The sequence below is a fragment of the Platichthys flesus genome, chromosome 21 (genome assembly GCF_949316205.1).
Source record: "Platichthys flesus chromosome 21, fPlaFle2.1, whole genome shotgun sequence".
Lineage (NCBI taxonomy): Eukaryota > Metazoa > Chordata > Actinopteri > Pleuronectiformes > Pleuronectidae > Platichthys > Platichthys flesus.
Window position 1 is genome coordinate 5,818,017 of NC_084965.1, and position 14,185 is coordinate 5,832,201.

Here is a 14,185-nt window from a genome sequence, read left to right on the forward strand (position 1 = left end):
AACTTGAAATAAATGAGTTCAACATTTATCGTGATAATTACTGACATATATCAACATCTTTCAGTATTTTTGTCCGTGTGACGCAGCACCACGTGAGAGACACAAGACAGACGGGAGCAGGAGAAAGAAAGTACCTGCACCATGTGTAGCAGCAGCAGTGGAGCTGGAAAACCAGAGTTAAGTCCCTACACCGCTTCATCTGATAGATGGTTTTCATTATCTCCTCCTTCCTCAGGGGAAGAGGCTCCGACCGCCCTTTCTCTTGATCTTATCAGTCTCCTGTTATAGATCAGTAACTACCAGCGCACAATAGAACAATCAACTCAATTCTCCATTCCCCTTAATTGCATTGTTCGCTCGAACTGTCAGTAAGACGTTTGATCGTAAAAACGATTCGGTGCAACTTCATATTTTGATTCCTTTTACTAACTGGATAAGTGGAGACGGACGTTATAGTCGTGAAGAAGAAGAGAGAGAGTTTAAGCAAATTTTAAACAGCATTATATAAAGTTTTGCTCAGAGTCAATTCAAAGCCCTTTGAATTGATTGAACTAGTTTTGCCATCCTCTCAATTTGCAGTAAATGTCTTTAATTAGCCGCCTGTAGCCTTGTCAGCTAAGTTTGGGGAAACGCTGTCGTTTAATTGGCATAATTAAAAAGGAACGGAGGAGAAGGCCATTGTGCGTCAGGCGACGATGACTCAACGTGCACGGTGTAAAGGAATGACGTCTGGATCTGCATCGGGGGACGCAGAGGCACCCAGCGCTGGATGCCAGCACCACTCAGCATCAATACTGCATGTGCTCCAGACCATGAGGCACACAAGTGGGCTAAAATAAGACCCACTGAGCTTTACAGCCCGAATAAGCTCATGTGGGGTAAAAAAAACCACACAGTTCTGCATTCATCATATTGTATCTGAGAGGAAAACTGGGTCAGATGGATAAACAAGCCGAGGGTTTGAGTCCGAGTTTGAAAAGTGGCAGCAACTCAGAGGGCGGCTTAACAAGGTAAATCAAATAAAAATGAGAACATTTGATTTGTTGGCATTGTCCAATCTTTAAGGATAAATCTCCCTCTGCTGTAACTGCAGCTCTAATTTATTTATCTTCCTCGACTGACACTACACACATGCTGCATAAATTCAACACACAGCACACGTATTAATTCATAATGCGGATGTGGATTATGCATGTTCACATGTTCACGAGCACGAGTGCATGTTCCCACCGACCTGTGCTGCTCTGGATGGTCCTGACCGTGGTGGTCGTGCGGGGGGGCGAGTGGCTCCTCCGGTTGCCCAGCGCGGCCCGGGCCTCCTCCTCCTCCTGCGAGCAGCCCTTCTCTATGGCACGCACGTAGCTGTGGCTCCGCATGCGGAAGCAGCCGGCCATGGGCAGGTCCAGGGCGTCCACCGCCTGCGACTCCATCTCGCTGAACACCGACTCGCACACCGCCTCGATCTGCCCGTTCACCTCCACCTCGCTCACCTGCAGAGGAGGGGGGGGGGGGGCAGGGCACACGCGGACATACGGCAAGTGCACGCACACACCCAGATGAGTAAAAACAACACACACACAGACACACACACACACACAGACACACAGGAGCATATGTGACCATGCACAGGAAGAAAACAAAAGTGAGAAATAAAACTGCACAGGTGTACCATGGGAATTGCCTTTTGACTAGAAGCTTCTCTTAGTGCCGCTCCCTGTTACACAGCCAGTCCCCAGTTTAAAGCTTCACTAGGCAGGAGTCGTATATAAAAACTCGTTTAAAATTCGAGAAATAGAAAACAGTTATAATAGATTCAACAACTACAGTGCAGCTTGGTGCATGTTACTTCAGATTGCTTCAGACTTTGACCTCCACGACCATCTTGTGAAGCTTTAAGCCACGTAAGCCAACAATTAACAGAGAAGTATATCGAAGAAAACGACAGGAGTGTCCGAGCAGTGCAGAGGGGGAGGAATCACTGAGGGGTAAAACACTTCAAAGTGCAGAGTGAAAAACTACAAGTGTTGTTATTAAAAGGTAAGAAGAAGCAAGTGTCAGAACTAGGACTACTGGGATTTGAGACGAGACTCGAGGAAATCTCACTACGTCATCGGCGAGTTCAGCTTGTGTTTCATAACAGGGTCGAAACAGGGTCTGAAGGAAGAGGATGAGAAAACTTAGAAAACTCTGTGAGATGGATGTGTGGAGATTAAGATGCGTGAGGGCAGATAAACCTGAAGCTCCATTCCATTCCCTGAAGCCCCTGATCCAATAACATCAAAGTTTGCAAAATGTCTGCAGGGGGGGGGCAAACAGAGGAATGGGATGTAGCCACGGACCAGAGCTGAGAGTGCAGGTGTTTGTCAGTGAAGTATAACGTCAAACCAGAGACTGTACGTAAAGATGGACGACATGACAGCTCCCTAAAAAGGATAGCCGATCCATTTTGATCGCCCCCTGTTGGCTGGCTACAGTTCTCCATGTTAGTGGATGGGACAAGGACCAAACTAAAACTTTAAATACATTTTTCTCACACACTGATTCGTTTGGATGTCAATTTTTCTGATCAATTTGGTTTGGAAACATTTTTGGGTGCCATAAGAACACGGTGAAACGTCATGATTGACAGCTGAGACTGCGGCAGATTCCGGCTCTAGATGACGTCAAGATGGCGGCCCCCCGTATCCAGGATATTCTAGAGATATGTCGTCCATCTTTATATTCAGTCTGTGGGTCAAACAAGTGAGAGTATACGCTGAAGAGCTTGGAGTCAGAAAGGATTGTGGACCTCGGATTTGGAGCCTCTGTACTTTCGACATGAGAGTGAGTGAGTGAGACAGAGAGCCCAGCAGCACCTTTCTGTTCAGAGGCGTCCAGCGCGTCAAAATGTTGCCCCGGGGCTTTGGAGAGGGAGCTCGCGGCAAAAAAAGGTAAAGCTCACTCCACAGAATGTAGAGTGTGAAGCCGAAAAACCAAAATGGCCGCTATTCTGTTGAAGACGTGACGTGAGGTTTTCCTGGCAAACGCTCATCACCAGAGAAGCTAGTTCAGTTCTCTAAAAGAAAATATCAGCCTTTCACTAAATGTCTTTTCTGTTTCTATGCATTTTTTGAATTTAATTATCTGAATCTGTATTATCATTATGTTATTATTTGGAGTTGATCCATATTTCAGTTACACGGCTGCATCTTAATGGTTGTTCTCCATCTCTCACAGAGCAGACGTCAAATTGAAGAATCTTAAGCTGCTTGTTTTTCTTCCTAACGTATGGCGAGGCAGACGGAGAACATTAGGGTGAAGGGGGGGGACCTGCGATCACACGAGCTCCAGATGACAGCGAGCAGACGAACACGCTAATTGGGGAGATCGGGGGGGGTTCGTTGTTTCTTCACCGGGTGGTGACCTGATAAATCCTGTTAATTCAAGGCCCGAGGACGACTACGGACGGGATTTCCTCCCCCCCTGCATGACCGGGTTGGACATAACAGTAGAGGTACAGGGGGCGTGCGAGGGCCAAGGCAGAGAGGCTGGGGGCCCCTGGGTGCCACTAACCTGGCTGATGGTGCTCATGGCTCTCATGTAGCTCTCGTTTCGCGAGCGGAATTTAGGCGAGGCCAGCAGCCCTGCTGGGTCCAAGCTGTCCAGACTCCTATTGATGGAAACCTCACTCACCGCCCGCAGATAGCTGTGGCTCCGGATCTGCAGCTTGGGCGAGTGCTCCGTGGAAATCCTGCAAAGGGAAAAAAAACAAAGAGAGAGAGAGAGAGGGAGAGAGAGAAAATACATGTATATGAGCTTGACTGAACGGCGAGAAACAAATCGAGAGGGAGACAAAGGAGCGGGGGAGCGAGAGATTAAGTGATGGAAAGAGGGTGAGAGAAGGAATTTGCAGAGTACTTGGCAGCGTGTGCGAACCCAGAGATATGGATCAATCCCCAATTGCTTCAGGAGACACTGTTATCTAATCAACAAGCGTGGTACTACTGAGAGACACTGGCAGTGGCTCAGGGAGTCTGCCCTTGAAGCACCTTGTACTTTGTGAGGCAGCGTACAGTGAGAACACACAGATGGAATTTCTTTCTCATAGAAACCGACGTAGAAATCGACAAAACACACACACAGAGACACACACACACACACACATAATTGCTCCCGTCTCAGAGGAAGATGAATAGGTGTCTCATTAGCTCTCACCTGCCTCCAATCAGATCTCTCAGCATGCTTCACGCCGCTGTGTATGTGTGTGGTTGTGCAAAGTGTGTGTATGTGTGTGTGTTTGGGTGATGCAGCAGTTTGGCGCGAGCTAAACAATCCATTAATCAGGGGGAATAAAAGGTAAAATAGCTGACTCATACTCCTCTTGACAAACACTGTGACCTACTAAACCGACTCAGAGGGAACAAAGTGCAGCGAGAGAGAGAGATGAATACGACGCAGATTCGAAAATCTATCGTCGGCTCTCACCTTCCACAAATTACATTTCATACATATAAACACACACACACAATAACACCCACACACTGTATACAGACACAGACACACACTGTATACAGACACAGACACACAAGTCTGACTCTGCTGCCTCCAGGTCAGGTCTGCTTTAATTATGCATTTCCTCCTAAAAATAGAGTGTTGTTTTCCACAGCCAAGCAAACTGGATTATTCTTTATTGGGTGGAAGACAGCAGAGGGAGGACAGTGGAAAGAAACGGGGGGGGGGGGGGAATTGAACGACAGATGAGCTAATAGCAATTTAATCATAGTGCAGTAAAGAGAAAAAAAACATCTCATTTAATTATTTCAAAATATGTCACCAGATATAATTGCTCCACATCAACTGACAAAATGGAGAAAACCCACACAAACACGAGGAGAACATGCACAGTGTGCTGTGAGGCGATGGTGCTGACCACTGTACCACTGCGCCGCTAGGTAATGGTTATTAATACGGTTTGGTTGTGGTTTTGGAAAGATTCATTTTAACCGAAAACAATGCTGAATACTGAGAAACGGTAAATTAACAATAACCTCCCATGTTGAAATCTCGATTATTTTCACATTACTTCCTCCTTTGTCCCTGACTGGGTACAGTTTAATGTTCCTGTGGTTAACAAGATGACTGAGTGTAAAAAAACATTTCCATGAAGGTTACATATAACTTTAAATATCAAATACTTAAGATGGAAATTGACAATGAAAATAACTGTGGCTTAGTACAGAAATGTTTTTAAAATAGAAAATATATCTTTCCAACATCCAATCTATCGATAGCTTTTCTCACTGTTCTATTGATATCACAGCTAATTTTTTACAACTCCTGTTTTCTTTTTTTAGGTCTTGGTTCACGTTTCATATTCTTTTTGTGTCTCTTCTCGATTCTCCCCACAAAGCACATCCCAAGTTTTTCTCTCTGGGGCACTACACTCGCTTGATGACTGACATGAAAAGGTTTCATCTGTGAAGCCAAAAAAATAAATCACAACGTATATCCTGAGCCTCGGAGATTTGTGTGAATCCTCCGCATCAGCCGCCCGGAGCCTGTGACGGAAGAATAAAGTCAAAGAAGTATCTACCTACAGCCTCGTCTCTATCCACTTCTGCTCTTGATTTCCCCGCGGGGCTGATTATAGGCAGCACCGGCAGCGTGAAAGGCAGAGTCGGGCTGTAATCAGTGCCACCTATGGGGGGGAGGTCAGCCTGTCCCAGGGTGTCCATCCATGGAACAAGTGACATTAATGAACACATGCTCCTCTGTCAGTCAGGAATAAAGGCTGCGTGAAGCCCTCTGCTGATTCCGGCTGCAGAATCTAGATTCATCTTTTTCTTTATCTCTCCTCTTTTCCCCTTCTTCTTCATCTTCAACGGCACTTTATCCTAATGATACCTTAACCTCTTCTTCTCTGTTAGCTCGGTCCAATATCCTCTTTAACCCTCTCCTCTTTCTTCCATCTGTCGCTTTCTTCTTCTCAAAATAAAAGTCCTGAGCGAGACGACCACGGGCGGAGGGGCAGAAAGATGAGGAGATGTGAACCTATTAATAAAGATGTCTGTTCTCTGTGAGATATCGAAAATTGCCCCCGATACAATCTAGGCCAGGAATAAACTAATTTGTGGAAATTTGCTGTCAGTGAGTGAGGGAGGGTAATTTTGTCCTTGTTTGTCTGCCAGGAATAATCCCCACTGCTTAAAAGGAGCTTTATCTGTGCACTATGTGTCTTAAACAGGAGGAGGGAGGTTACGCTCGTCTGAGGGTAGAAATCAACCGCACAGCTTCTCAGGAACGACTCTTCACGAGGAAGGAAAGATCAGAGAGAGGGCTCCGAAACATATGGGACAACAACCCTGATTTCTTTAATCACGGCGGGGCGTAACACAGACTTGCCCCCACAGTGTAAAAACAAGATGTCAGCTGCCTTGTCCTCTATCTCCAGTGTGCAGCACCGCAGTTGGGTAATATGATGGCGTACCTGGGGCCAAATTCAAGTCATTAGTGGGACCCGGGCAGCAGCACTTGCACACACAGTACACGTCGGTGTGTGTGCATGTTTGTGCGACTAGAAGCAACAATTGCTAATCGATCACAGCCCGGCTCCCTGCAGCACAAAGCTTCCGCCCCCTGTCTTTCACCATTCTTTCAATGTCTGCATGAGGGTAGAGTCTAAGTGAATGTTGAACCAAATTTGGAAACCTTTCCTCAAGAATGGGATGAACAGACAACCTGAAAAAATAACACCTCCTGCCACTGGGAGTCGCAGGTGCAGAGACACACAAAAAGTTAATAACAAATATAGAAACTAGTTCATCGTCAGCACACACTCACTGGAGCGTGGTCATCTCCGTGAGAGACGGCTGCGTGGCCTTCAGGTAGCTCGCCCGCCGCGCCTGCACCTTGGGCGAGGGCTTGGGGCTGCAGTCCGAGTCGCCGCTGTCCTCCTCCGCCATGGCTCTGATGTAGCTGCCGCTGCGCATCCGCCGGCACGGGATCTCGTCTTCCTTCGCCAGCGGAGAGAAGCTGCCCCAGTCATCCTGAGGCACCTGTGGAGATGGAGTGAGATAAGGTAAGAGGGGAGCGAACACAGGTCATCCTACAGGTCATAACAATAAACCCGGCAAATAAGAAATAGACACAGGGAGGCTGCAGTATTTTCCTGCCCTGTTCTGATATAACTACGGTATCACACAGTGCACGTTATGCCTTTAAAAGACAAAATGGCACAAGTATCAATGCACAGTCGGCCTTGATAATACCATGAGCCCGCGAATGCCTAAGGCCTTCCTTTGTCTGTCCTGTGATGCATGCGGCATATCAAATGCAAGGAATTAATTATTTCTGACAAAACGCTGCAGTAGCCCGGCCTCCGTCTGCTTTCCTGACACACTAATGAAGGTAGAGAAAATAAAAAAAAGGAGGCAAAACGATCTCCCTTCCCTAATCTAAACGAGAGAGAGACATGGAGAGAGGTTGGTGGGGGGGGGGGAAACAAAGGGAGTTTTGTTCGGCCGAAACCGCTGCAGTCCCTGACGTGAGTGTGGCTGTAAGGGCACCAGCTTCCGAAGCCAAAAGAAATGAGATCCAGAGCGAGAAGAAAGTGCAGGAGGATCATTCAACAGAGCGGCGTGTAGCTAGGAGACCAGGCTGACCTTGATGCCAGGGGCAACCACACACTGTGTTAACAACTCGGGAAAAGATCGGGTCGGCCATGACGTCAACAGAATTGAATTACTGCGACAGAGGAAGAGGAAAAAGCCACAAAGAAAAAGAAAAAACTAAATGAAGTCACACTTTTTAATCCTAATGCCTTCGCAGTGGAGGAGAGAATATCTCAGATGTTCTAACCTGTGAATGTTGCCTAAATGCATGAGATTAAATTAGGTGTGTGTGTGTGTGTGTGAACACTGGATTACAGGAGCCCCATCCAGGTAGGGGAAGCAAATGACGTGTCGGCTCTTTGTTGCAAGGCTTCAGAATTTAACTCACTTGTCAGGCTCTCTCCTTGAAAGCCTGTTTTTTTTCCATCTGTCTCTCTAGAATAGAAGCAGTGGCTCTTTTGGAAGTGGGAGAAATGTTGCGACGGCAACACACTTCCTTCATGAGCTCGCTCTGCTCTCCAGGCCGGTTAGAATGCACGGCCACGCAGAACTTCCTCTTTCTTTTATGCTCCCTCACTCTCGCTTTATGACTTTTACTTCCCCCCCATTCACACCGTCCGCTTTTGCCTTTATTTGCTCTCTTTGGACCTTTTCCTGTAGCGCACACAGACACACACACACACACTCACACACACACACTCTCTCTCTCCTTCAACTCCCTCCATTCCTCCCCTCCAGGCTTATATTTTGAGCTCGTCCTGATGAGAGGACCTGTATCCAATCTGAAACACTTTTATCTTCTCCAAAACAGAACAAGAGAAGCAGGATCATGTGGGCTGATGTGTGTGTGTGTGTGTGAGTGTGTGACTGTGTGAGCGTGTGTACTTGTGTGTTTCTGAGTACGTGTGACAACTGAGTTCGGGGACTAGTGCATTTTGTCTTTCCTTTCGTGATGTGCTCGCTCTCGTTCTCTCTGATCTCATAGTTGTGCAGGATGAAAGTCTTGTTCTCTGGTAGCTGATAAGATGGGTATGTCTGATTCAGCTGTTCTGGGGCTGTATACTGTGGAAAAAAACATAAATGCTGGTTTGCGGTGATGCTACATGAACCTGACCGGTCAGAAAGTAGATATAAAATCATCTTCTTGTTTGAAACCTAAACCCACGATCCTGCGACTGCTGCAGTACAGAAGGTAATGAACATAAACATCCACCTGCTCACGCGTGGGGCTGTTTCTGTCGGCACCAACACAGAGGAGTAGATGACAAGTGATGGTTTTGGTTCATTACGATACGAGGGATTAAGATGAGGGCGATGATCATGCGAGACACACTGGAACATGACGGGACGAGGGCCAGCGCCTCCCTGATCAATCTCTCTAACTCACACAGACACACACACACACAAACACACACACGTGCAGGAACACAGCGGCATGGAGGAGCAGCTGCTGCCCGGATGATGCATGGAGGATGACATGCCGGTGGTGGGGGGGATGCAGTAACTGTCCTACCTGTAGGAAGTGGCAGGTGCGTCCCTGCTCGGCTTTCACTAGAGCTTTATCTAGGTTGACTGAGGCTTTCTGGTAGACCTCTCTTGCTCTGCTCACCGTCAGCGTAGAGGACCACGAGCTCTTCTTCAGCTGCACCTGGCCGTCCAGCGAGCTCACCAGCGGCAGCCCGACGCCGCCGCCGCCCCCGGAGCACGTGGAGCACTTCACGTCGTTGTTGCTGCGCGATGTCTTGAGCGAGTGGGCACTGATTGTGTTGTAGGACTCCATGAAGTACTGCGACTGAGATTTATCCGGATGGCGCCCCATAGTCATGACCCCAGAGGGGAGGCCTCCACTGGTGCCCCCGTGGTGATGGTGGTAGAGGCACATCTCCCGGTCCAGCGTGTCGTCTGAGCTCCAGTAGCCTGAGATGGCGCTGCGCATCTTGGGCTCAGACTTTGAGCGGTCCTTGCTCTTGCTGCGTTTGCTGTGCTTCAGGGTGCCGGAGGACGAGGGAGGATCGTCGGGACTGGACTTGCTACCGTTCATCCTCCCGCTCCCTCCTCCCCCCGACGGCCCCTCCAGGGAGTGGGACTTGGTGAAAAGCTTCTGGACGGAGTGGACGAGATGCCGGATCCGACCGGGGCTGTCGCTGCGTTGGTGTTCTACCGCGGTGCGCTTGTACTGCAGTGTGTGGTAGCCCTCGTGCCGCATCGGAGCCTGGCCCTCGTACTGCTCCAGCAGGTTCGAGGAGACGCGGCTGTTGCTTCCTCCGCTTCCCTTAACGCTTCCAGCTTGCCCTGTATAAGGCACCACGGCACCGCACTCCTCCTTGAGCTCATGGTGGGAGCTGTAATGTCTACGAGGGAAGGTGCAACTGGACAGATCAGGGTAGGCGCTACACTCGGACTGGAAGGAGTTGCGCTGGGGGTAGCAAGGGTGGTCGGCTGAATGTGCCTCGCCAGGGTTGAGGAAGTAGGGCCGGCGATCCGAGTGCCCCAGGGTCATGGAGTCGTAAGAGGGGTCACATGTCACCGTGTGATGGTGACTGCGGCTGCTGGACAGGCCTTTCATTGTCATCGTGGCTGCGTCGACATCCAACTGCTGCGGCGGGAAGTCTGCACAGGCCCCAAAACTACTTCTGCAGAGAAACACACAGCCACGAGGAAGAGCAGACAAACAAACAAGAAGAGACTTATTAATATTTCATATTTGCATAAACTCGAAAACAGTGTGGCGCATTCGTTCGGCTTTAATTTGACGGAGATGCTTTTTGGCACCATTTCATAGATGAGGACATTTCCTGATGTTGTCAGGACTTAAGCTGATTCTTTCCTACAACCTTTTATTTTTGTCCTTCAAAACTTAAAAGAAAGAGCGACTCTAAATATAGCAGCGAGTTGGCATGTGGTCCCTGACATCCATATCTATCCTGCAGCTTCCTCCGCCACCGCTCTGCTCGCTCGGAGAAACAGTGACAGGGGATTGAGGAAAACAAAGCGAAGGCGAGATATCAAGGAGAGTTCAAATGTGTTTCCAGCTCGAGTGTTCGCTGAACACCGCAAAAACTGTGGTGTGATATTGGTGATATCCTGAAGAGTCTCAGGATACATCCATCATAGGTTTTATTTTTATTTAAATTTGTATTTTACTGTACACCTACTTAACATGCATGAACACATCCCTCACTAGCAAAGCCCACAAATGATCACAGCCTGATCAAACGCTTTTCCCTCCATCGTTCCCGGCTAAGGCCAAACTAATTGGCCGGTATAACTCTGGCCCGGTCAAGGCAACCGGCAATAAACAACCTTTCCCTTACACGGTGACATGAAAACAATGGCATCCATCAGCGCCCTTAAACTGCCTCCCGCACCCATCAGGAGCTGCGCCTGTCTACAGCCGCTGAACCCTCACCGTTTCCAATGGACTGGAGGTGAAGCTAATAAGAGCCCACGCTCGGCGCCGCAGCTCGGTGACAGCGCTGTGGTCGAGCCCGGGAATTCATTACCGCGATTTATAATGCGCCACCAAAGGCCACTGTGGTAAATGTAAAAATATAAAAAAGAGGAAAACAAGGAGGAGGTAGAGAGACGATAAAAGAAAATGAGGGAGACAGAGCGGCGGGATGAAAAATCATGTTAGTTCTTTACACAACCAGAGGACACTGTGCAGGGCGCATGCCGAATGTATTTATGTGCACAAATACAGGGAGGGACTGATTTATTATTTTCTTTGACGTTCCAGTAAACCGGCTGCTGGCTTAATTAATAAAAATTGGCGGGGAATTATTCATGCAATATCCCCGTCTGTGGAGGATCTGGAAGAGAACTAAGCCAATATATGAATCTTGTATTGTTCGGGGGGAAGAACATATAATGGTCAATCCCCTCCCCCAGCAGCAAGATGCTGAGGCCACAGGAGCGAAGTCACACAAAGCAGCGTGCACACTAGTACAAACAGCACAGGCACGCACAGTGTCCACTTCCTGCAGGGGCACTTATAAAAAGTGGGCAGTGTCAGACTGGAGGTATTCATTGCAGTTGACGGAGATCCCTTCTGTTGGCCGCTGAAGCACAGAATGTGACCTAAATAAAAAAGGCCCTCGCGGTGATCCACAGCAGCGTGTTTGTGGCACAGCTGTCTGCAGCCCCGCACTAAAGCTGAAAAGCTGAAGTTGGGTCATGCTGGCTTTCTGCCTGCTAGCCGCACACACACACACACACATTAACGCACAACCTGACACACAAATGCGTAGTGTATCTGACAGGCTGCTTGTCCGAGCTGAATTCCAACGCTGCGAGCTTGTAAAGTGCAGTTTATCAACATGGAGGAGAGGATCTGCTGGTTCCGCCGCGTCTGTCACGTCGGCTGACAGTGACAGGGGGGGGGGGGGAGCTCATGGACAGCTGTGGTAATGTATTACGCTGCGTGTCTGTCGCAGCTGACTGACCCAGTTGTGTCTCTACCTGTCTGGTCAAGCCAAACTGGGAAGAGCACATAATCGAGTGGACGCAGAGCATCAAAACTCTGAGGCTGAGGCAAAATATTTATATACGACATGTTTATAAAGTGTCATGATACCCAAGTAATCATTCGGGTTGCAACTGATGTTTCCATATATGTTTAGACATTTAACAAAGCAAATTAAGAAGTTTACAACAAGTTAAAAATAAGGAAAATGAGAATCAGGGGATTCTCATTTTCCTGACTGCAGTGACCATCGATGGCATCTTTAATTGAAAAACCCTGTAAAAGCTTTAAATATGCACTTGATGTCCACATGCATGACATCAAACTGGAAGGAGGAAGCTAACAGTATCAGGTACATTAAATTATCAATAAATCCGAATTAAAAACACATTACAGCTTTATCAAAATGTTCTATTTTCCTCCAAAAGTTGAACTAAAAGTCGTTGTGTTGCTCTGCAGGATTCAGTTTTTGCGTGACTCCTTTGTGGCAGCCTGCCCCGGCATGTTGCCACATCGATTCACATGAGTGAGCGTGCGTCCTGTTAAATGCTCAATTTGACAAAACGCATGCAATTTGTAAAATATGCCATGAAAGCCGCGGCGCAGCTCGTTGCTCACTGCTGAGGGAGCCTACCTGCTGAAAGTGATCCTGGCATTAGTTATGGCACATCCATCATTGTTAATCCTGGGCTTCTATAAATTGTTTAACTGTTAAATGTGCGAGTTATAAAACTATGGAGACAGAGGAGGGGGAAAGAAAGATTGATTTAAGATTTCATTCTGTGTGATGTTTCTTTTTTTTTGCCACAACTATTAATATTTCAAATCGTCCTCAGTCTATCAAGATGAGGCCTGTTAGGACATTTGGAGTATTGAGGAGTTCCCTGACACGTGAAGACCGGCCGATCATCCCAGCAGCATGCCTTCTGGCTCCGGAGATAACTGACCAGCCGCCGCTCCGGTGGAGAACAGCCTTATCTCGACAAGCCCTTCAGTAATTCACTGCCGGCTCTGACATTTTGAAATATGCTATAATTGCTCTTGGAAGATAATATTTGGTCTCAGAGTTGTAAATACCAACTATTATAAATGTAAACTGAATTTATTGAACAATATGGGTTTGGTGTTATTCTATCAAAGGGGAATAAATAGGCAGTGTAGTTATTTTACCTAATAAAATACCTGTCAAGGAAGTTAGGTTTGTTTGTAAGTTAGCAGGATTACTCAAAAAACCCTGGACATATTAACATGAAACTCAGTGGGAGGCTGCGGTATGAATAAGGGCAGAACCCGTACAATTTTGGTGTGGATCCCAATCAGTGGGGGGGAAATTTACATGGATTTTGATGAAGAAAATGAAGGGATGTTTTCAAGACTGATATCTGTGAGTGTGTGCAATTAAGCCCAGTAAAAACCATGGTCTACTGAATTTAAATGTGGTTTTATAAAGGGACTGATTAGCCAGGGTGGAGATAAACACTCCGTCTTCTTTAATATATGTTCCATGTATATTCATGATTGGATAGCATCATATTTTGCTGATTGCGCTTCGACACTGTAACGAGCATATTGTGACAAATTCATCTTTACTCAAACATCCCTGAAGTGACTTTTTCGAAGGGATAAAAATCGAATCGACAAACCCTCCGAATTCTATAAACACAAATCCCACTTCAACATGCAGGGAAATCCAAAGCTCGACAGGCCGGCCACAAGCTATGATTGGACAATCGCTGTATGGCCGACGAATTCAGCAAAGGTTCCATCATCACTGTGGGATTTCGTCTGAATGAGCCACAGTACATCAGACCCACGGTGAGAACTACAGCACTTAAATGCAGCATGACGCCGACCAGAGAAACACATTTAAGAAAAAAACGGGAGAAATCCCAAACAACTGGCTCCTTGTGTGAAGAGGCGCCGAGACTTCATCACATTTACAGTGATTGTGTGCTGAACAGCAAGGTGCACAGGAGCAGATAAAACAAGGCAGGCTATGAATGTTAATGTCCATTACCACCTGCACTGCATCAGCACGGCAGGCTCGCTTCTATTTTCGTTGCCACGTTTCCTTTGGGCCGAGAAAGATGAATGGAAAATGGATTTTTCTTCTTCTCCATCATGGAGCACA

At 47.4% G+C, this 14,185-nt stretch overlaps 1 protein-coding gene across 2 annotated transcripts in view; it reads right to left on the bottom strand.

The window, feature by feature from the left end:
• The window catches only part of LOC133932951 (disks large-associated protein 1-like), an 82,741-nt gene that overhangs the window by 22,389 nt on the left and 46,167 nt on the right, over positions 1-14,185 (bottom strand). For both annotated transcript variants that reach the window (XM_062379869.1, XM_062379870.1), the window contains exons 3-6: positions 9,103-10,222; positions 6,820-7,034; positions 3,553-3,730; positions 1,235-1,490 (exon numbers count right to left, since the gene is read on the bottom strand). In XM_062379869.1, the coding sequence (XP_062235853.1) occupies positions 1,235-1,490; positions 3,553-3,730; positions 6,820-7,034; positions 9,103-10,161 (1,708 nt within the window). In that variant the 5' untranslated portion in view covers positions 10,162-10,222. The remainder of the gene's footprint in view (positions 1-1,234; positions 1,491-3,552; positions 3,731-6,819; positions 7,035-9,102; positions 10,223-14,185) is intronic.